General features: G+C 36.4%; 1 protein-coding gene across 1 annotated transcript in view; it reads right to left on the bottom strand.

The window, feature by feature from the left end:
* Positions 1-25,444, bottom strand: part of Ankrd31 (ankyrin repeat domain 31) — a 241,722-nt gene that overhangs the window by 160,291 nt on the left and 55,987 nt on the right. Inside the window, exons 6-10 of the mRNA XM_063258367.1 lie at positions 24,954-24,997; positions 21,807-22,373; positions 19,587-19,858; positions 18,980-19,086; positions 16,531-16,686 (exon numbers count right to left, since the gene is read on the bottom strand). Coding sequence (XP_063114437.1) covers positions 16,531-16,686; positions 18,980-19,086; positions 19,587-19,858; positions 21,807-22,373; positions 24,954-24,997 — 1,146 coding nt within the window. The remainder of the gene's footprint in view (positions 1-16,530; positions 16,687-18,979; positions 19,087-19,586; positions 19,859-21,806; positions 22,374-24,953; positions 24,998-25,444) is intronic.

Raw genomic sequence — 25,444 nt, 5'->3', positions numbered from 1 at the left:
AAGAGAGGGAAGGCTTTATATCCTCCTCACTGAAGTAATTCAGGTATCAAGGCTACATTAGCAGTCAATCAAAAGATTTGTATTACTTTTTCTCCTTATTTGCAAACACATTTATTTATAGAAGTTCAACTAAAAAATAACAAATTGCTCCAAGAAAATCATTTGTCCTTATATAAAACAGCTTTTATTTTGTTAGCCAAAGATAATGGAATAACAAAGATAACTGTTAACTTCTAATAAACCATATGACAGATAGAAGGGAACCTTTAAAAGTATATTTTGTTCTTCTCTTTTTTTAACTTTCATATAAAGAAAGACTAAACAAAACAGAAAACAGGTAGAAATAATATATACGTTCAAAGAAAAAATAAACAGTAAGAAATCACTAGTTGATAAAGTGGGGATTCAAACAGTGAGACTGCAACCAGTTCTGTTAAACTATCCAACAAAAACTTAGAAATATGGTTATCAGTCCTATACACTTAAACATACATGCAGTTATCCGTATCTTCAATTATGTTGAGATTGAACAAACTCAAGCAAGCTAATATCATTCTGAACAAAGAATAATAGCATTGCTGGGTATCATACTATGACACTCCAGGATCAGCACTGCATATGCTAGTGTCTCTTTTTCTTCAAAGTATCTGCTCATTTCATCAGGTGTCATAAGATCAGTTTCTCATAAACTGTTTATAGATTCTACACATACATGGGTCTTAGCACGTATTTCTATCCTTTCTACATTAGAGGGAGAAACAAAACAAAGCAAGACAAAACAAAACATATTCCTACAAACACACGAAAGGAAAAAGACATATAAGACTGTTGTACAAGGAGTTCTACCATAATTCCTGTGTTGTCTCATTATCTTCAATAGAATTGGCTGTATCATCAGACAAAGTATAATTGAATATATCAGTACATAACAGAATTAATAAAAACACAACTTTGTATATAGTATAAAACTTCAAAAACAGGCAGTAATCAAACTAGAATGCGTATCATAGTGAGTGTTGTCATCTTCAGTGTAGTTGCCTATTGTCTCAGACTTGATAATATCATATCAGTTTTGAATAAAATCTGTTGATACCAAACAGCAATCAAACAAACCACATTTAACTAACATCAATCATGATAAAACAGTGTAAGTCATACTGGGCTCTAGACTTAGATAGTATGAAATTAAAGATGATTACTGTGCTTTATCCTGATGTTTCTGGGATAGCTGTCTGAGATCTCAAATCTAATGCAAGTAGACAAACTGGGACAGAATAAAATCTTATCTAAGCAGAGTGGTGCGAGTAATGTGGGTTTTAAGTCCTGCTACACTATTAACAATATCTTCTGCCATCTTTTTTAAGACTCTCCCACTCCTTTCACTTCCCCAGGATACACTGTGTATTTGTGGGTCTCACCAAGACCTTTGGTTTTAAATTGGGGGGCAACCTTCTATTTACCTAAGTGGATCCGAACCTTCTCTCTCTTGGACTTGATCTCTAATTGTATTCCTTTACTTATTAAAGCCTGTCTTTCCAACCTATCCACAAATACTGGTCTAGTTTCCCCTAGTACTCTCTGATTCTCGTCACATAGAGCATTGTTTTCTCATATTTGATTTTCAGTCTATGTATTCTTTTTCATGTTAATTATATTTCCTAAAAATAGCATCTTGGTGGGCCCTACCTGCTGACCTACTCTACGTGTGGTTTTTATTTTTTTTTAATTTAGTGTTTCAAGGCCATCTATATTAGAGATAACCAACCTTCTCTGCCTCATTTCTGTTATGCCCTTTTTTTGCCATCAGTTGTCTGCTTCACGTCTTCATTCTGTTTTTTGCTCCATTCATTGAGGCTTCTCTGCTACTGTTCCTGGAACCCTAGTACTTTTCTCTCTCTCTAGAATGCCCTGCAGTATTCTCTGTAGAGCTGGATTGGTGGTTGTGAATTTCCCAAGTTCCCCTTTGTCTTGGAAGCATATTGTCTCTCCATTAATTTTTAGAGACAGTTTAGCAGGGTATATCAATCTGGGATGGAGGTTATTTTCTTTCAAGGCTTGGAATTTTTCACTCTAGGCTCTTCTTGACTTGATGGTTTGTGTCAAGAAGTCTGCCATTATTCTGATGGGCCTTCCTTTTATAGGTGATCTGTTTCTTGTCTCTAACACCTTTTAACATTCTGTTCTTATATTGAATTTCTGGGATCTTGATTATTATATGCCTGGGTGTAGCTTTGTTTTGGTTGTAGGTGGCTGGAGTTCTGTATGCCTCATACATCAGAATATCATTTCCTTTTCCTATGTTTGGGATGTTTTCCTTAATTATTTCTGTGAATAGCCTTTGTAGTTCTTTTGTTTGTACCCCTGCTTCTTCATTCACATTTTTTATTCTCAAGTTATAGATCCTCTTGTCATCTTTTAGCATTTGTATTGTTACTGCTTGTTTCCTTGTTATTTTTAAAAAGGTTTTCCCTTCATAATCCCACATTGCAAAACTGTCCTCCAGTTTGGATAATCTATCCTTAGTTTCTTTCAAGCTGATTTGCCATCTTTCCATAGAGTTTTTAATTTTCTGGTAATCTCTTTGAATCTGCTTCATGTATTCTATATTTTGTTTATATTCTTCATCAAATGGTTCTCTCCTTTGTTTGAGTTCCTCCATTCTTCCATCTGTGTCTTCTTGAGGGGTGCTTAGTATCTCTTTTATTAATCTTCTTATATCTTGCTTTATTTGGCTAAATATTTCACTTTTGAACTCATCTATTAGGTCCCAAAGATATCTCTTTATGTCCACTTGTGCTGTGTCTGATATTGCATGTTTGCTGTTCTCATTCTCCTTTGTATTTACCTGTCCTGGGTCAATGTTCTCAGGGTTGGCACCTGGGGACTTTTTGTTGTTGCTTCCTTTTCCCATCATTTTTGTTTTTTCCAGGAGGCTCCAGTTTCTTTCTTTGTGGTTACAATTCTTCTGAAGCTGGCTAGGTGACCCTTCTCACTGCAGTGTGCTATTGAGGTGCAAATAGGGACAGCATATGCTGGCCCCTCCCCTCTGGGTCAGTCAATGTGCTGAGGCCCTCACTGCATTAGGGTGTCCTGCCGCCATAGGGAATTGATTATGGATAACCTATTGGGTCTCAGCCAGGTCACGTGACCCATGCCAAACTCACTCCACCAATCCTGTTTGGGAACGGAACAACTGACTGCCGTCACTGCTGCCCCTTGTTCTTGCCAGTCCTGCCTGGTCCCAAAATGTTGTCTGTTCGAGTCCCTTGTTCTGTGGAATGGTTTTATTCCCATCACTCACCACAGGTCGATTCAGTTTCCCTGCTAGCTCAGCTCTCTGTTCAGCTCGCCGACCCCGACTTCAGTGTTTCCAGTGAGTCTAAGCGGCAGAATTTCAGACGACTTAGTAAGCCACCACCATACAAGTTCGGGCACTGCAGTAGGAGCACTGAACCTTTAGCTGTTCCAATAGTAGAACCGGGACTATACGTTTGATTGGTTCTTCTCACCTTAGTTTCTTACTGGGACGAGAGAATTCATCTCCCTCTGTTTGGGACTCCGCATACTGTATTATGTTGAATTGTAATTTGACTATCTCAGGGAGCCCCTGTAGCCTGCTGTTATCTATCTGCCATCGTCGCTCCTTCCTAAACTTATATTTTGGGTGTTCTTTTTACAATCTTCTTCACCAGAACAGTTAGCAGCTACCCTGGCCTCAATGTACCACACACACCTCAGTGTAACTACTAGAAATGCTTCAAAAAACACCCCAATGCTCCTTAGAGGGAAAATCATTAAAACATTACTAAAGGAGCTTCTGCTATGAGACTATTTATGAAGTCTTAAGGAAGAAATGAGAAGCACCCAAGTGGTAAATAATTAATAGAGACTTTTTTTCCTATATATTTCCTTTAAATGCATACACTGTACACAGAAAAAATTCTAACATATGCATTGCTATTCACACTGTACAGAGATCTGATACATTAATGATTAATGGCATAAAGGATAACATTGAGTCACTGTTCATTTTATAGTGAAGTTACTATAATATTAATTCTAAGAAGGTGGGCTCGAGATTTAGCTCAGCAGCATAAGCACCTGCCTTACAAGCAGGTAGTTGTGAGTTCAATCCCCGGTACCGATAAAAAAAATAATAATAATTCTAAGAAGGCTAAAATATTAGAAGTTTATATATTATCCTTATAATAACCACTTTGGGGAAAATGCAAAGACAAAACAAACACAGGATACAATTAGTAAAACGGCAGTCTTAATCCAACCTTTTATATTAAATGTAACCTGAGGGCCAGAGGTTTAACTCAGCAGCATAAGTAGCAAGCGTGAGGTCATGAGTTTGATCCCTGGCACCAAAAATAAATAAATAAATAAATAATAAATGTAAATTGACCAGTTACTCTAATTTTCAATTAAAAGGAAGAGTGGCAGAATGAATTTTAAAAAGCAAAACTGTATGCCAGTTAGAAGTAACATTATAAATATAAAGACATGGAAAATAAAAGGGTGAAAACAGTTAAGCTACAAAAACAAGATGGTTAGGATGTCTATTTATATCATATATAGTAGATTTCATGATAAATATGTATTTACTAGCAAATAAGACAGACATTTCATAATGATGAAAAGAATCATTTTTCAGAAAATATGACAATCACCACTATAAATACACCTAATAAAGTTTCAAAATATAAGCAAAAATTGACTGAACTAAAGGGAGAAATATACAATTCTGCAAGCATAGTGTGAAGATTTTAACATCTCTCTGATTTTAAAGAAATGATGGAGTAGTGAAACAAAAGTCAACAGATAAATGACCTGAACTACATTATCAAAACTTTTATCTAACTAACTTATATAGAATACATATTATACCCAACAACCAAAGAATAAACATTCAAGCACATACAGGATATTCACCAAGACAGAACATATAGCAGGAAACAAAGTAATTCTCATTAAACATAAGAGGATCAATACCATATAAAGTATATACTTTATTTACATACTTTACAGTGAAATCAGAAACCAATTAACAGGAAAATATCAGCAAAATCTCCCAATACTTAGAAATTAAACAAAGTCTAATATAATCACTATATGGAGGACAAATTATACAAAAAATTAAAAGTACTTTGTTGGGAGCCGTGGCACTGTCAAGTCATCAGACGCGGTGATTGCGAGGCCTGTGGGAAAGTACAAAAGCCTGAGCTAGATTACCCCTCTCATCGAGCCCGCCTGTGTGGCACCTGTTTCTTATCACCCCACTAAGTTCCCGCCTCACAGGGTAGTCTGCCTAGCTATTAATCCTATATATAGCCAGTGCCTCCACCCCCGAGAGAGAGAGAGACTGAAGCACGGAAGGAGCCGCGGAGAGCGGACCGGTAGAGGCTTCGGGGCAGACTGAAGCACGGAAGGAGCCGCGGAGAGCGGACCGGTAGAGGCTTCGGGGCAGACTGTATAAGGAGAGAATAAAGAAAAGCCTGACCACCGCCAGACCTTGTCGTGTGTCTTTCCTGCCGGCCGGGAGCGGACATCGACAGTACTTCAAACTGATGACACTGAAAATAAAGCATCAATATCTGCAGGATGCAGCTAAAGCAGTACTTAGAGGGAAACGTAAAGGATTCAAATCTCACAATACAGGAAAAGGAGACAAAATTAATATCCACATTTTTTATCTTAAGCTAGAGAAACCGTGATGTGAGCAAGACTGCTAAGCACAAGGGCTTGGCCTACTTCCCCCCAGCAAAAAAGACCAGGGCAAACTAAAAATAATGACTATTTCACTATTGAGGGACAGTGCAGGAATGCATAGGAATAGGACAGAGACACTGCAAACCAGAGACTCAGGAGGGCCTTCTAGTAAAGACAGTTAGACATACAGCATCTGTAGTCCCACTCACCCAGTTTAGATAGCCCCTGAATCAAGAGGGACTTTACAGGGCAAGGAACGCATTTGCAGGAAGTCCCTGGCCATATCCACTATTCCACTGATATGTGAAGTATTTGCTGCTGGGAGAAGCCTGAAGCCCTCACAAGTCTTTTAGCATGACAGGCATACTATAAAATTGATAGAGACAACCTGTCTGCCTAATGTGCAAATATCAACCTAAGGACACTGAAAGCCTTGAAAAGGCCAGGCAACATGACACCTCCAAAGAAACTCTGCAGAATACTAGGGTATGCTCCAGGCTGTCTAGGTGGAATATGTAGTGTGACCTACCACTGGGCAACAAACTAGAAGAACTAGCAGTGATCAGGAAGAGAGGCCATAGAAGAGAAGAGAGAAGCAGGTATGGGTGGCTGAGGAAGAGAGGAGGTAGCCCAGCAACCACAAGGCCCTACCCATGGGTAACAGAACTCTGCAATACATTCTTCAGCACCAAACACCAAAGAAAAGGCAATCATGAGTTGCCTAGAAAGATTTCAAAATAGTGCTATCCAGCAAACTCAATGAGATAAAAGAGAATACAGATAAATGACTCAATAAAATCAGGAAAACAACTCATGATTTGAATGAGAAATTCAACAGACAGGTAATCATAAGAAAGATGCCAAAAAAGAAAGTCTAGATCTGAAGAATTCAATAAACAAAGTAAAAAATGTAGCTGAGCTGGGATTTAGCTCAGTGGTATAAGCACCTGCTTGGTGAGCATACCGTGAGTTCCATCCCCGGTTCCAAAAAAAATAAAAGTAGCTGAGTATCAACAACACACTAGATCAAGCAAAAGAAAAAATACCTGAGCTTGAAGACAAGTCTTGAAATAACACAATTAGGCAAAAAAAGAAAAAGAAAAATCAGTAAAAAAGAAAGGCAACAGGATGATATACTCAACACCTTGAAAGAAAAAACTACAAACCAAAAATATAATACCCAGAAAAGCTATCTTTCAGGCATAAAAGAGAAACAGACCTTTTGAAAAGAGAGGGGAATGGAGGGAAAATCAACACCTTGATATTGCCCTTAGAAAAAATGTTTAGCAGAGTTCTACATCAAGAAGGACAATAAGTACTATGATAAAAATTCAAAACAATACCAACTGCTCTTCTACCAATGTTCCAAAATATACCCTGGAAAAAGGAAAGTCCTTTCAGTAAGTGATTCTAGGAAAATGGGATATCCACATGTAGTATTGTGGGGACTTGGTCAGGAGTAGAAGATTAAACTAAATGACTAAATGCAGGAGAAAAGCACATAGGCTCTATGGAGAGTGAATGGTTAAAATATGGGGCAAAAGCACACAAATTACTAAACTGTAAACAAACACCATGGAGGCTCTGTGAGAAATAAAGAATTAAACCATGAGGCAAAAAGCACACAGGTTTTGAGTGGAGTGAATGGTTAAACTATGGGCAAAAGCACACAGGCTGTGTGATAATCCATGGTTAAACAGTAAGTTTCCATTAGTATAGGGGCTGGGGATTTAGCTCAGCGGCATAAGTGCCTGCCTTGCAAGCAGGCAGTCGTGAGTTCGATCTCCGGTACCGATAAAAAGGAAAAAGACAAAAAAGACAAAAAAGTCGTGAGTTCGATCTCTGGTACCGATAAAAAGGAAAAAGAATAGTAAAAAAAAATAGTAAAAAAAAAAAAATAGTAAGTTTCCATTAGTAAAGTATGTTGTATCCACCTACTGTTCTTCCCTTTCCCCCAAGAAAAACTGCCTAGCCTTGAAACAGCTCCTGGATCTAACTGCATTTCTCCTGTATTTTTCCTCTTACACTGATATCCTAAAAAAAAGCCACAGAGTTCTCCACTTGGTGGCTTTTTCTTCTCCCAGAGACTGCTTGGTGGTGGGCACTCTTGATGACTAAATTAATTATCTTCCCTAAGTAATCTCAGTTTCATCCTCTTTGCCCTGCCTCTGTACAGTCACTCCAAGTGACACAGTGAAACTATTTCACCAAGCATAAAAATCAACTTAAAAATGGATCAAAGACCTAAACGCAAAATCTCACACTATGAAACTACTAGAAGAAAATAAGAAACACTTCAGCACATTAGTATAGATAAGAGACAGTGAAGCTATGGTACATAATGCTACAGCAGGCTGTTTCGATCACTGTAAAGCTCTAAAGGCTCAACATCATTGGTACAGGCTTGGACAAATTCCCTCTCCCAAACAAAAACAGACAAATGGGCTTATAATAAACTAGGAAGTTTCTGTATAGAAAACATATACAGAAACTGCCCAAAGAATAAGAGAAAACATTTGCAAACTATTCAAGAAGTGATTAATATACAGAATATACAAGGGACTCAGAAAAAAAGGCAAAAAGCTAAATAATGCATTGGACAGTAGATGGGGATACAATTCACTGGTAGAGCAGACACATAGCATGTGTAAGGCTTCAATTCTCAGCACCAAAAAATAGACAAAAATTTTCAAATGATGATTTTGGATATAGCTCAGTGCTTTTGATCCCTAACAAAGTGTGTGCACGTGCACACACACGCACACACACACACACACATAATCAAATGATCTGAATGGACACGTTTTAAAAGAAGACAGGAAAAATGGCTGAGATGTATGAGAAAAATGTTCAACTATCATTAATAATCATAGAAACACAAATTGAAAACTACCGTAAGATATAACATCATGCCAATCATAATGTACAATCAAAAAAGATAAAAATAAATTCTCATAAGGATGTGGAAAAACGAGTACTATTATACACTACTGGTGGGGATGTAAGTTAGGGCTATTATGGAGAACAAATGAAAGCTCCTCAAAAACTTAAAAGCATGACATACATGATCCAGCTATCCAACTCCTGGGTATATAACCAAAGAAAACAAAATCAGCACATTAAAGACAGCTACACTCCCATGTTTATTGTAGCTTATTTGTAATGGTCAAATGTGGAATCAACCAACATAAATGGACATAGAAAATGTGCAAGAAAATGTGTGTGTGTGTGTGTATATATATATATATATATATATCCAATAGAATATAATTTATCCACAATAAAAAGATGAAATCCTGTCATTTGAGAATACATGGATGAACCAAGAGGTCACTATGTTAAGAAAGATAAGTACCACAAGATCTCTTCTGTGTGGAGTCAAAAAAAGTTGGTAACATAGAAGCAGAGTAGAATAGTGACTACCTAGCGCTGAGGTGTTTAGTGGAGAGGGTTGTGGTGATATTGGTCAAAGAATACAAAATTTCAGTATAACAGTCTGAGTTCAAAAAGTTCATTGCACAACATGGTGACTGTAGATAACAATATATTGTATTCTTGAAAAAAGTGGATGTAGGGAGTTCTCATCAAAAAAGTAATATGAGGTATTATATATATTAACTAGTCATCCCACAATGTACATATATTTTAAAATACTGCATTTTATATAGTAAGTACATGTAACATGATCTGTTAATGTAAAAAATCATTTTTAAAATTTTGAAAGATGCCAGATCATAATATAGATGTATGTTCTAATGCAGCAACTATAAACAATCAGGTATGAACTACACTATCTTCTACAATATACAGTCCACAAAAATTTTACCTCCTATTTCTTGTTACCTGTTTCTAGCCTTGCTATTGGTTTAAGCTTAACAGTGTCATGAGCTGTGTTAGCTTTTTTTCTCAGTCCTAATGTTAAGCCTATAACATCTTAAACAGAATTCTGTGTAAAGTTCAGCACACTGGTCTGAGAGAGATTTAGTAATGAGTCTGTATGAGATTCACTTTGAGTACTTATAGAGTTTTGTTCCAGCCTGTTTCCCGTCACCTCTGTTTTTTGATAGGTAAAAAATCGCTGCAAAAAAACTGGAACCAAAGATTTAGCTGGGCACTATGGTATACAACTACAGTCTCAGCTACTCCAAAGGGTGAAACAGGAAGATCATTTAAGCTCACAAGTTTGAGATCAGCCGAGGCAACACAGACCTATGTTAAAAAAAGTAAATGAGGTCCTATAAAATACCAATGTTACCTATGTGTCTTGGTTACTTTTCTCTCATTATTGAGATAAAATACTTGACTCCCAAAACAAATGAAGGAAAAGTTTACTTACCTTACAGTTTTTGGAGGTTTATTCATACTCAGCTGGTTCGCTGGTTCCAATGTAGGATGGCATGGCTAAGAGACAATCATTCATGGTAGCCACAAGCAACAAGAGCAAAAGGACAAAAGGGAAAAGCATGCTTCCTTCCCTCCCTTATATTGTATGCTAGCTATCCGCCCCTGGTCAGGTGAAGTACAGAAAATCCCAGTACTAAACAACAAACCAATCACAAACATGACACTCAGCCAAATTCATGAATACATGAGGTTTTGGGGGAATACCCAGACACAAACCATAACATTCCACCTCTGGCACCCAAAGACTCATGCATATTTATTCCTTTTTTACAAAAGACCTTTAGTCCATCTCCAAAAGTTGCCAAAATCCTAACAGGTTCAGCACTGCTGAAAAGTCCAGGTCCTAAAGTCTCTAGTGAGACTGTAAGGCAAACTCTTAGCTGTAACCTCCTGTACAAATGAAAACAAAGTTAAACACTTTCAACATACAATGATACAAGATAAACATTACCATTCCAAAGGGTACGAACAGAGGGATATGAAAGAATGGTGTCAAAGGAAGTCCAAAATCCAGCAGGGCAAACATTAAGCCCTGGAGTTCCATGCTCAGCATCTGAAGCAATCTGGTTGTGAGCTCCAAAAGGCTTGAGTGACTCCATCCTCATGGCACTTCTGGTGATTTTAGCTCCCAGGGCTTCTCTTTTAGGCCTGCTCTGTTCAATCTTTGCAGCTTTCCTCAGATGATCCACACTCTTGGCTTTTCCAAACTTCTGGGTGTGAAGCCACTGCACCTCTGGCTTCACACTCACAGCTTCACACACTGCCCTCTCAGGGGCACACACACTACTTGGCCTCCTAGGCCTTCTAAAACTGGGGAAGAAGCTGCCTTAACCTCAGAACTTGTGCATTCTGTATGCACCTAAAACCAGTGCCACAAGGGTGCTGCCAAGGTCCGCTGCCAGCTGCAGCAGTAGCCTGGCTTTCTCTCTTGGCTGGAGGGGTCAAGTGTCTGGATCGCTGAGCACTCTAAACTTGTGAGGAACAGCATCTCTCTGTTGTCTCCATTCTGGAACCTGGTATGACTGCCACCATTTTGGAACCTCGTGTGACTGCCTCTGCCATTATGCAGCATGGTGCTCTACAGTTTTTTCCTCCAAGCAAAGTCTTTCACTTTTGTAGTTTTGGAGCTGCAAAGCATGGAGACCCAGTGCTTCCATGACACCCCCAGGCCATCTTTTTTATTTCTCTGTTCCTTCCCAGCAATCAAAGTGTTAGCTCTATCTTTACAATTCACAGTTTTCTGATCAAACTCACATTTTAAATCATCCTGATGGGCTCTTTGTTCTTGATTTGCAACATAAATCAGCTAAAGGCCCCCAACAATAGCCATGTCACTGCCTCAACATTAAACTGCTTTGAAATTTCTTCTGCCAGATGAAACACTCTGCCACCCTTAATCTTAATCTCAGGCAAAGTCTAAAGATAAAAGAAAAGTGCAAACAAACTTTCTGCCAAGCCATAACACACATCATCTGGAGTCCAGCACCTAGTACAGTCCCGCTTCCAAGCAGAAACCTCCCGAGCCTGGTGTTTACCAGCAGGCTTTCTATCAGCCTTCTGGTGTTCTGAGCACTGACCAGAATCTCCAATAGAGAACAGACTAAGCCATTCCAGGGCTACTCTTTCAGGTAACATCTCCAAACCTTTCCAAACTCTTCCCACAAGCCGTTCCCAAATGTTCTTGAACCACATGGTCAGGTATAGTCACAGTAACAGCACCAGTTTCAGTACCAAATTCTATCTTACTTTTCTCTCGTTGATGAGATAAAATACCTGACTCGTAAAATGAAATAATCTGGAGGTTCCAGTCCATAATCAGCTGGTTCGAAGGCGAGATGGACTGGCTAAGGGTCAACCATTCATGGTGGCCACAAGCAACAAGAGCAAAAGCACAATAGGGAAAAGCATGCTTCCTTCCCTCCCTCATATTTTATGCCAGCTACCCACCCCTGGACAAGTGAAGCACTCAAACCACCAATCCTAATGCTAACAACAAACCAATCACAAACACTAGACTCAACCACCTCCATGACTACATGAATCATTGTGAGGGATACTCAGACACAAACTGTAACACTATGAAAAAATATTGAGTTTGCTATTACTATATTTTGTCCATTTCTTACAGGGATATAGCTTTTTAGAAGAAAGATGTATAAAATACATTTAAGCCTTGTGAAATTATTAATCTTTTTTGTTGACCAAACATCTGAGACATAGGAAACAATACAAAAACTCACCAAGTTGAACTGATACATTTCATGAAAGTTTTACACCTCTTATCAGCAGGTTTACTTCAAAAGCATAAAAATCAATTGGGTAAACTTGTTAAACTACAGATTTATAGGTTTTAACCTACAGATTTTCACTGTGTATGTTTATGTATGTGCCCATGTATATCTGGAAGTGAAACAACAGCTGACTTTTTTATTTTAAAGACAATAAAACTCAACAAAATAAAACAGAATAAATCTAATCAAAACAGAACAATGAAAGTGATACAGCACTTCAAAACAAGGTTAACAAAAAATCAAATGGCTACCATAATGCCTTGTTGTTACGTTCAAAATAGCTGTCCATACCATCAGATATAATAAAGTCAAACAAAATAGAACACAATAAAATCAATCAAAACAATGAAAGTGATACAGGACTTCAAAACAAGATAATAGGAAGTCAATAATGTCTATCGTTATATATCTTGTTATGTTCAAAATAACTGATCATGCCATCAGATATAATAAAATCAAACAAAACAAACAATGAAAATGATACAGGTCTTTAAAACACGAAAATAGGGAATTAACAGTGGATATCACCTTCAGAAGGAAATCCCCATAGTTGCTATATTGCAATACTGTTATCCTCTAGATGCTCAGATTACTGACTTTAGGCCTGCAAAATCAATCAAACATCATACCACAGTGATATATGTGCACCCATGTTTATAGCAGCACAATTTATAATAGCCAGATCTTGGAAACAACCTAAGTGTCCATCAACTGAGGAATGGGTAAAAAAGTTGTGGTATTTTTATACAGTGGAGTACTATTCAGCTATAATAATGATCACATTGAGATGTTCATAAATACATGGACGCAACTTGAGATCATACTCATGAGCAAAATAAATCAAACTCACATGTATAAATACTGTATAGTCTCCCTAGTGTAAGAAATGGTAAGTGCACATAAGATTTTATGGTAATCATGATTCCCCATTACATTGGTTTGAAGCCTTATGTTTTCATTCATTAGTTGGAATGGTTTTATTCTGTTTTGTTTGACTTTATTATGTGTGATGGCATAAACAGCTATTTTGAAGAAAACAAACATTATGGCAGCCATTGCTGATTTAATATCATCTTGCTTTGAAGGCTTGCTATGCTTTTGTTCTTCTGTTTCCATTGGTTCTATCATGTTGTATCTTATTGGATTTTAATATGTGTGACAGTATAAATAAATTTTTTATGGAAAAGGAGCTAATACAGTAGCCATTGTTAGTTTTTTATTTGGTTCTGAATGCCCTGTAATACTTTCATTCTTTTTTTTTTAATTTTTATTTTGAAAGTATACAATAGATTAAGTCAGAATAAAGCCAACTAAGATCGTACAGTGAAACTGGTACAGAACTTCACAGCAAGTTACCGGGATAACAGTAATAGGTATCACAGTATATTTTGTTATCTTTATAATAGTTGTTCTTTGAATCCCATATATCAAAATGAGATGAAATATAGAACACTATAGAACTTATCAAAACAGAATATTGAATAGAGCAGTACCACTAATCAGAAAACAGCATAAAAGTAATAAAAATATTTGCCTTCAAAGAAAGGGTAGAAGGAAGTCCCCCTTATTTGCTATGGTCAACCTCCCAGGAGATGCTCAGATTTCTGGTTCCCACTTGCTAATGGATGGAAGGAGGAGGAAAAGGAGGATAGGGGAAGTGGGATATTTGACTCTAGGCCATGTAGCAGTAGGTTCACTATTGCTAAGCAGGAAGGCAGAATGGTCATTTGTTTTCACAGCATCCTCAGTTCCAACATGGCTTGGATTTCAGGAGACACTGCTAGTTCTCCCCCTGGAAGGGCTGCAGTCTGCCACCCTGCCTCCGCTTAACAGGGAGGGGAGGTGCTGGCTTGGCTTCCCAGAGTCCTAAGTTCCAACATGGCGTGGATCTCAGGAGACACTGCTAGTTCTCCCACTGGAAGGGCTACAGTGGGCCACACTACCACCACTTACCAGGGAGGGGAGGTGCTGGCTTGGCTTCCTAGAGTCCTAAGTTCCAACATGGCATGGATCTCAGGAGACACTGCTAGTTCTCCCCCTGGAAGGGCTGCAGTGGGCCACACTACCGCCGCTTACCAGGGAGGGGAGGTGTTGGCTTGGCTTCCTAGAGTCCTAAGTTCCAACATGGCATGGATCTCAGGAGACACTGCTAGTTCTCCCCCTGGAAGGGTTGCAGTCTGCCACCCTGCCTCCACTTACCAGGGAGGGGAGGTGCTGGCTTGGCTTCCCAGAGTCCTAAGTTCCAACATGGCGTGGATCTCAGGAGACACTGCTAGTTCTCCCCCTGGAAGGGCTGCAGTGGGCCACACTACTGCCTCTTACCAGGGAGGAGTATACTTTCATTCTCTTGAATGGTTTTATACTATTTTGTTATGTTTGATACTATCGTATGTGAAGGTATGCTCAACTATTTCAAAGAAAGAGACATTACAGTAGCTACTGTTAATATTGGGTTGTCTTGTGGTTAAGTACTATGTTGCTTACATTGTTCTGATCTGCTTTGTTCTGTCGTCTTTTGTCTTAATCTCTTTTAAAAAATAAATCAAACAATACAGGTATGAAGTTGCTTTTGTACTTCAGTGGCTATCATCTCACCCTATGTTCCTCCGAATCAGCCAGTTGCTTATGGCAGGGGTGGGGGCAGCTCAGCACTTCTTGTCTCCAAGCCAGAACACCAGCTGGCTCACAGGAAGGAGCTGGCTTCTTCTTGGTTCATGACAGCAATGACTCCATTTTAAATAAACCCTGTGGGCAATTCTGATAAAAATGACCCTATGGAATACTACCCTCTGTAATTATGAAGGAGGAAGTAGCTAGAAATAAGAAAAAACAGGTAAGATGGAAAGTAAAAAACAAAAAGTACAGACTAAGAGAATTCAAAAATCCTGGAAAAGGCCAGGCATGGTGGTGCACACTGACAATCCCAGCACTTGAGAGGCTGAGGCAGGAAGATCACTGTGAGCATGCATTACAAAGTTAATTCAAGGCCAGCCTAAACTGTGAAACAAAACCCTGTCTCAAAAAGACAAGAAAAAGACTTGAAAATTAAGTATACAAAATGCATGAAGGTCACAGAAGTGCCTGAAACTCTGAGGAACTTGGCTAAAGACAAGTAAAGAATGGCTACAGAGGACATAAAAATAGAGGCTAATGCCAAAAAAAAGGATGTTGGGATGACTGAGAAACTGTAGTTGATTGCACATAGAACAATTCCTGGATTCAATGACGAGACAAAGAGTACTAAATAAAGAAATACAAAGCTCTAAAAATCAAGGGAGCACATGGCCTAGATAAAAATAGGTATTCAAAGTATGTGTTATAACACCATAGTGGTTACATCAGTGCATATTTAATAAAACATAGTGTAAACCACATCCTTGCTAACACGGTCCTAGAACACCACCCATAATCACTTGCTTGTTCGGGGGCTGTGGTATATCAACTGTGTGCACTAAAGACTTTTTGCGTTGTTTTACAAAGTGATAAAATCTAAAAGAAAAACTACAGACACCCAAAAGAACTTGCTAGGCTGGTCCAGTGAAACACAATGCATTAAAGTACTTTAGTTTCTTTAAAGAATCACTACTTCTCTCCAGAACATGTCAGGGTCTTCCCTCAAGGCAGACTATACCAGAGATGCACCCTTAAAGCTCTATTTTGGAGTTCCCTATCCCACCAATTCTATTTCATACTCTATATTCTCTCCACTTCCCTGGCCATTATTTTTGCTTGTACAGTATAACCCCAGAGTTAAATTCTCCTACTGTATCATAAATTTTCCCTTGTGCACAATGTTTCTTCCTCCATTTAAAGTTGAGCTTCACAGATAATGACCATACAATGCTAGCCTCAGGAACTATGTTCCCTCCTGCACAATGTCATTATTCATGGCCCCTCTTGGCATTATCTCTGAAGGACAAATATATTTTTCTCCTGATGCCCACCACCTCTATCTCTTCCCTGAGAAATAGATAAAAGTAATTTTGAAGAGCTTCTTAAACAAGGAATTATCTGGAAACTCTGTTTGGAACTAAATTTAGGCCCATTTTGCTGTACTTTCATGAAGGTGACTCAATTAACCACATTCTCAGTACAACAATGGTTGATAACTCTAACTTACCAGCATAACTTGGCTGATTAACATTTGCACCTTTTTTTATACAACAATGAACAAGATCAGCATCATCATATAGGACAGCCTGATATAGTAAGTTCTCTCCAAAAACATTTCGGCGGTTTATGCTAGAGAGAGGCATTTTATTAATCTTCAGTTTTTCTGAAATGAGAGAATAAAGAAAAGTAAACAATATTTATTTGAAAATTAGGGTAAAGAGAAGTAATTGGATAAATCCAGTCAATACTCTGGAAGTAAAGAATACTGTATTACATTACGAAAGAGTATTTTATGTATTAATCAGTTATATTTACACACAAAAAGGAGAAAGAGATGTGTAATTAGTTTTTAAATATCAGTAAACTAAAAGTTGCCATTTTTTGTTTGTTTGCTTGTTTGTTTGTGGTACTAGAGATTGAACCTGGAACTTCATGCATGCATAGCAAGTGTTCTGTTACAGAGCTACATCCCCAGCCCTCTAAAATCACCATTTTTAAAATCTTTTTTTTTTAATTTTGCTTTGCTTGGCAGTACTACAGATTGAACTCAGGGCACTGCACTGAACTACATCCTCATTTCTTTTTATTTTTCATTTTAGGGTGTCACTAAATTGCCTAGGGTAGCAATGAACTTGTACTCCTCTGCCTTAAACTCCTGAGTAGCTGAGAGTACCAGAGTCCACATAACATTTTCATAACTATCCCCTCTAGCTATATATATCTTTTTATTGACATAGAGAAGTAACTGCTTACAATGCTGAACAAGTTTCTTCTATTTAGTTGTTCATTTGTTCTTTTTTTAAGTCCTTCAGAAGAATTACTTTTATTTTAAAAACAATAAAACCCAAAAAAACCCAAAACAAAACAATGAATCAAATCCAAACAAAGCCATGAAGTTGGTACAGAACTTCAAAGTAGGATAATAGGAATACAACAATGGTTACCATAGTATATCTTATTATCTTACCAATAGTTGTCCATTCCATCAGATACAACAAAATCAAACCAAAACAAAACAGAATAAAACCAATCAAAACTGAACACTGAATAAAGTCAAACAATTATTCAGAACAAAATGAAATAGTGAGAACAATACTGGATTTCAAAAACAAAACAGAAGAAATCCCCCATAAATTGCCGTATTGCATAGTTATCTTCCCTATAAATACACTGCCAGCCCCAGGACTGCACAGTCAAACAAACAATATAAACATTCAGTTGCTTTTTGTACCTCAGTTGCTATCAACTCAGTCTGTCCTCCGAACCAGCCAGCTGCTTATGGGGGAATTGGCATGGGGGATGATGGTGGTCAGGGTCGCAGAGTGTGATTCTCAGCCCATGAACCCATAAGCTCCCTGGAGATGCTATCTGACTTTTCTCTTCCTGGTTCCCACCTAGTCTGTATGGATTACCAGAAAGGCTGGTTAGTTTGCTTGTTGGTCAGCTCCTTCCAGTCCCAGCATGGCTGATTCTCAGGAGGTGCTGTCTGACTTTTCTTCAGTAGAATTTTTAAACTTTCATTTTATAGGAGTGGCATAGTTCTTATTAGTTATAAAAATAGATATTTTCTGTCCATTGTAACAATTACAAATGATATCTCATTCTGTTTAGTTTATATTTATATATTAAATGTATTAATTTTAAAACTTTGGATTTATAGAATTTTTATAAATTTTACGGTATAATAAATTCAGACTTACAGAAAAGTTGTAAGAATAGAACAAAGTGGGCAGAGCTAGGCCCTGGGTTTGATTTCCACTACAGAAAGTTAAGAAATAAAGGATTCATCCAATGTTGACATTTTTGTCACAACTTTGTCATTCCACATCGCTCTTTATATGTGCATATACAGATAGAGCACATAAAATTAAAAAATTAGTGACTATATATACCATCCCCTTTTACCACTAATACTTAAGTGTGTATTTTTAAAGAATATTATTATATAACCAGTTATCAAACTCAGAATTGAACAATATAATCTATAGTCCAAATTTCAATTTTGGCCACTTTTCCACAATTACTTTTTAGCCAGTGTTTCTAGAGTTTCTTATTATAACTGAGAGTTTTCAGTTCAATATTTCAAGTTCTACAGGAACAGAAATACAACCTAAAAATAAGAATCTGGACTTGTCTTCTTCTCTGGTCCTCTTTATGCTTTCTTACAACCTTTCATTAAGTTGTTAACATGCCTAAATTTAAAAAGAATATTACAGCTGTCTCCAAAATAAGATGATGGAAAAAATATCAGCCTATGAGACAGAAATTCAGGATCGAATCCTAGTTATGCTACTAATAAGCTATGTGATGCTCTGAAAAGCCTTATTATCTCTGAAGTTCAGTTTCCTCATCAATAAAACAGAACTTTGAGACAGATCATCTTTGAATGTTCTCTACCGAAGTTCTATTTCTATAAGTAACTTTAAAAATGGAGAAATATTTAAAATATGCCTCACCTTTTTTTAATATAAGTCGTTCATTTTTCCTGATCTGTTCACCCTTGAATCTGGAAGAATTCATATTCTTCTTTTTATCTTCAATCATTAAAACAGGATCTTGAGTTCTTAAAAATCAAACATACTTTTAAATTATGTAATTTTTTATAAGCATTCATGGAAAGCCCTACCAAATTTTGACTAAATTTTAAAAATTCAAAGGTATTATACTGAATTATTCTGAAGAGGCAACATAGTTTTAAATATGAGTAAGCTGAAAATAATTCTGTGCCTAACAAGCCCAGTCTTGTTGGCTTGCAGCTCTCTCTTTGTACTTCTAACTTAGGAGTAGTTACTTGTAACTATGAGGATTCTGCAACTCCTGCTCCTCATTCCCCAACATGGCATGCTCCTATATAATCTACTCACCTACGAAGGGAAAAATGGAGTTTTTTGGGATAGTAAAAGATTTACCATATGGCATGACACTAATCAACAACTGCAGAATAAAAAAAAATACCAACATAAAAAAAGGTATTTAGGGATAACTTTAAATGACCCTCGCATTCCCACCATATATTTATTAGGTATACAGAATGCCTAGAGACATCTATAATTAATAACATACCCCGAATTTTCAGCTGACTTATTTATTTGATCCTCACAGGTATATATATTTGATACAACCTTTTCTGGCATCTTATACATCTCATCTGTACACTTTGCATCTCGGTTTGCTTTCAGTTTTTCTAATCTAGATGATCTCCGTAAAACATATGGAGTTTCCTGGTGAGAAGTATTATCCATGGGATTTGGATTTTTATTATTTATTGGCTCACAAATGGTGACATTTTGATGAGCCCAACTTTGGGATCCAAATGAAGTTGAGTTTTCTATAGTCTGTAAAATATAAATACATTCACAATATATTATAACAATGAAAAATTAAAACTAGAAGAAATTAAATTTTATCTCTTCTTGTATGGTACTAAAAATGCCTCTAAGATGAAAGTAATTGAATTTAAAAATGTCACTATGATGAAAAAATCTATAATAATTATTGTAATAAAAGAAAATGCATATTTAAAAGCATAAGATCACGAGTAAAAATAATTCCATCCTTAAAATTCAAGGGAAGACCTAAGGTCATTACTGCTTTAATTTGCAAGAAATAGGTAATGCAAATAATAAAACCCATAAAAATACTAGAAAGATCATAGAAGGTTAGTTATTCTATTCAGCCTACTATTTTATTACTTGACAGCAGCAATAGTGGTATTTTGAGTGACAAGATCATAACCTCCTTTATGTTGATTTAAAAGATTAGCAATATCATGAATTGCTTTTACTTACCCTTTATAATCAAAATTTAATTTGTGAAGATATTTATATTTTGACTTATTATCTAAACTTTCTTATTTATATATCCATTTTGCAAAGGTTCAGAAGATGTTTCCATATTTTATTACAGATGAGTAAAAGAGTAACTTTATTTGTCCTAAGTAAATCTTTTTACTTTTAAAGGGTTTCTTTTACTTGAAGGCTTGCTAAATTTGTATTTACTTTATTAATACCAATTATAATTTCCTATGGTTTATCCATAATCCTTCTTTCCAAATTTAAACATTAGAATATTTAATCTTCATGCTTATACTCATGATTATTGCCTTTTTCCTATAATTTTTTTAGTCCTGTTACATGTTTTGAGATTTTTTAACCAGAAGGGCATGCAATTATTATTCCATATATGTATATTAAAACACGAGCTCAGCATTACACTATTTCACACTTCTTGGGTATGGTCAAAGGAACACTTAGTAAGAGAGGAGAGTAGGGGAGAAAAAACAAGAGGCAAAGGGAACAGAAAGGAAAAGGAAAGGAAGAAAAGGAACCTGCAGGGAGTGGACTAAAGAGGGGTGAGAGGAGAAAAGAAAAGAATACAAATGACTATCATTAGTGAGTTGGTTAAATTATGGTATATTCATGTATTATAATACCATAATTCGGTAAGTTAAAAATATTTAAGTAGTGCTGTATTTCCTGGTATTTAGATAACCAACATACATTATTAAATTTAAAAAATGTAAGTTGCACAGTATCTTGTATAACCTAATGCTACTACATAAAATAAACTTACACAGGATATAATAAATAACTAGAGATAAATGTGTCAGTTATTTTGAGTGGAAATGAGGGGAACCTTCTGTTACTTATTACTTAAAGTTATTTGTTGCTTATTACATAATTCTATAACGTTTGAATTTTTATAGTGAAAATGCAAATGACAAATATGAAAAAAGAACTTGGCACACTGTAAGCCATGGCAGGTCCTCCAGGCATACTGGGGAAACGTATTTCTAAAGCCAAGAGTTATATCTGGTGGTATTCTCAGCCAAAGACATAAAGTTCTGCTTAAGATAGGCATACATTTTTCCCTCACCTGGCAGCCCAAATTGCACATTTTCAATGTATAACTATAAATTCAGATATCTATTCTGCACCCAAAGAAACAAGGTGATTTTCTGAGCTACCACAGAAAATCATGGCAAAGAATTCTTTAACATATAAGCAAACTTCTCAGATTTTGGAGAATAATCTATTTTAACTTTATAACTCCTTAAAACCTCTTCCTAATAAGTCCTAAAAAGATCACAGAATGCTTCAGGTTGACAACTGGGTAGAAGTTTTAAATTTAACACAATGAAGACATTAAAAGGTACTATACGTGGCAGAATCAGACTCATACTTGCACTTACTTGGCTCACTGGTAACACTTTTGTTCTGCAGCTCAGTTAAGTTAGAATTGTATTTAAAATAGTGAAGTAAAACAAAAACACTCAAAATTCACCTCTGTTATTTGTGTACAATCTTCATCTGTCTGAAACGTATCAGGCTCCATTTCCAAAACTTCATTTCTACCAATGAGACTGCCACCTTCTTTTCTGCAACAAACGGTCCCTGTTTTGTCTTCTGACAATGCATTCAGTGCTGCCAGCAACTCAGGTGGGAATGCATCACCCTCTGTATTTTCTAGTAAATCTCTACAATATGGTGACAAAGCACTCAAAGATATTGACAAAGAACTCGATGAGTTACTCAGTGTGTTCATCAGTTCTCCAGGATCCAAATCATTCACCGTTTCAAACAGTCTTTTTTCTTGGGTGCTTTCTGGTGATGTTAGTAACTTTTCTAAGGCAGACACAAAAGTTTCAAGTGAGCTTTCTTCGTCCTTGGTTTCTTTAGAAGACATGGTCAGTGTGACTTCCTTTCCAGGGTCATAAACTGTATTCGGTGCTGCTAAGATCTTCTCTGGCTCTATTAAGAATTTCTCCTTTACAGCAACAATACCAGATACCATAGTAGCAGAATTTGAGAGCAGGCTAATTTCAGGGGAGTCTTTGTCTTCACTTAGTTCCTGCGTATTTCCAAATAGAAATTCCATCATTGTAGTATAAATAAGAAAATGTTTAAAATGAAAAATTTGTTGGATTCTTTTTTTGTATATTGCAGCTTATCCTCAAAGTTTTCATCAACTTTCTCCCTTAAAGAATATTACTTACTACTTTGCTATGCCAAATTCCTAGTGGCTGAATATATGATTAAATATTAATACAGAACCAAGAATAACACTGGCTGCAACATATTTACAGAAGGCAAATAATCTGTTCAACTGTTTAAATTATCTGTCCTAACAGAAGAGAGAGACCTGTAAGATACAGAACTCTCAGAACTTTTTTTTATTTAAATAATGCTTTTCCTTAAAAGAGCTATTAATATCAGAGAGTTCAAGTGATTAGGAGATACTGCACCACTATCAGTGAAAAATGAATGCTGGAAAAAAACAATTACTTTTATCAAGCTTACCAGAGTCATCTGAAACAAATCCACAGTGGATAATGGCCCTCCGCTAAACATTTAAAGATTTTTAAAGAACTGAAGGAAGGGAAGGGCACATATTTATTTGGTAATGTTAGATGCCAGACACAATGAAACATTGCTGCTCCCAGTGTGGATAATAACTGTGCGAAGCAGTTAACGCTGTCAATATTTCACAGATACAAGCAATAGAGTTACCCTGAGAACCTAGATATGGTTCCAAATTTTATGCTCTTTCCCCTGCGTTCTGACTCCTGATCTCAAGAGGGAAAAAATAAAGCCTGACAGCAGGAAATAGCTGACAGGTATAGCTGACAGAATCAAACACGTATCAAGAAAATACTATTTATTAAAGAAAGAATAAATTCTCAAAGATGTATTAGACAAGAATATATTTCTATCTTTTGAAAAACCATTCCCTGCTCCTGGACAGGCAATACCAATATCATCAAAAGATATATTACAAAAACTGATACCCAGATTTAGTGTAATTCCAATCAAAATACCAATAGTTTTATTCACTAAAAAAAATCCTAAAATTCACATGGAAGAGACCCATAATATCAAAAGCATTTCTGGGAAACAAGAGCAAAGCATGAAGCATTGCAATTCTAGATTTTAAGTTATACTGCAGAGCAACAGTGATAAAAACAGAATGGTAACAGCACAAAAACAAACATGCTGATAAACAGCACTAGACTGAGGATGCAGAAACAACCTGAGATACTTTCAGCCATCTGGTCTTCAATAACGGGGCCAAAAACATGCTGGAGAAAACACAGTCATTAACAAAAGGTGCTGGGAAAACTGGGTACCCACATGCAGAAGAATGAATCTAGACCCATGTCTCTCACTCTGTATTAAAATCAAGGCAAATCAATCAAAGTCCTAAGTACTAAAACAGAAACAATTTGTTGGAAGATAAAATAGACAAAATTCTTAAAGACATGGGCATAGGCAAGTACATTCTGAACAGAGTCCCTATCGAACAAGAAGTTACACCAATAATTAACAAATGGGATAATATAAAACTAAAATCCTGCATAGCAAACGAAATAACAGAGGGAAGAAACAACTTACAAAACAGGAAAAATGTTTTCCAACTACTCCATGGACACAGGGTTAATGTCTATAATACATAGCGAACTCCACAAAATAAAAGACCTAATAAAAACTGGCAACTGAAATGAACAGACACTTCTCAGAAGACATACAAATGTCCAATAAATAAATGAAAAAATGTTCAATATACTTGGCTATTACAGAAATTCAATAAAACAATGAGATTACATCTTACTTCAGAAAGAATGGTTACCACCAAAAACTCAAAAAACAGGCCTAGGAATTTGCATCAGTGGTACAAGCACTTGCCTGGCAAGTACAAGATCGTGAGTTTAATCCCTGGTACCAAAAAAACCCCTCAAAAAACAACGAATACTGGTATAGTTATGGGGAAAAATGAACCTTTTCTCCTACATTACTGGTAGGAACATAAACTAGTACAACCACTATGAAATCAGCATGGATATTTCTTAAGAGTTAAAAATTCCATTTGACCCAGCTATACTTCTTCTCGGTATCTTCCTGAAAGAGGTAAAGAAACCTAATTACAGTTATAAATATATATCCATATTTATAGCAATACAATTTATAATAAACCTTGGAAGCAGCCTATAAATCAATGAATGGATAAAGAAAATGTGCAGAGAACAAAATACTACTCTCCCATAAAAAAGGTTAAATACTGCATGTTTTCCCATATATGAAAAACATAAAGTATAAAAAATTTAAAGAGCAAAATAGAATATAAGGAACAGAGTCACAGTCTTTGTGGAGATGGGAGGTGATCTAGGAATGCAGGGGAAGACAGGTGGAAGAAGACAGGAATAAATAAAAAGAAACAAGAGGTGATATGCGTATGTACTAATTCTCTGTGATAAATGTATTTATTATGCTTTACAGAAATGTAATAAAAAAGAACATATTTCTATCTACTGAAATTATTAGTCATATCTCTTCTCAGAAGAGGGTCTAAGTAAGGCTGATACTTTAGTCAGCATGGCTTTTTAAAAATCAAAATCCAGATAACTAATCTAATTAACCTATTAGATACACCAACCTTTTCTAGGTCTGGAAAAACTTCAGAATTTTCAGCTTCAGACCCTAGAAGAGAAGAATATGTTTTATTAAAGCAGTAGCAATATACCCTTTCAACAAGCATTTTATAATCACATAAATTGAACTTCCTCAGACAATTCGAGTCACATATCAAATAGTTCATACCGATTTACTCATTCACAAAATGTTAGTTTGGAAATGAAGTTACAACATTATTCCATTTAAAAAATTATACCAGTTTAAATAGAATTATTATTATTTGGAATTAATTTAGTGAAAAAGCAACTTGAGTATACTGGCTTCTAGCTATTCTTTATTGTAAGTACTTGTGACTATACAAGGTCATTATTTCCTCCATTATACATGCTACCTAAAGTTAGGCATGAACACTTCATATAGGGGGAAAAAAATCAGAAGGTCATGCTAGAGACCAGAGAGGACTGCTGTCTTACCCTTGAGACTTCGCTGTTTTCATTTCGGCCCTCCAAACTC

The sequence above is a fragment of the Cavia porcellus genome, unplaced genomic scaffold (assembly GCF_034190915.1).
Source record: "Cavia porcellus strain 051 isolate PalLab524CR breed Dunkin Hartley unplaced genomic scaffold, mCavPor4.1 scaffold_11, whole genome shotgun sequence".
Lineage (NCBI taxonomy): Eukaryota > Metazoa > Chordata > Mammalia > Rodentia > Caviidae > Cavia > Cavia porcellus.
This window is presented reverse-complemented; position numbering and strand designations above follow the sequence as displayed.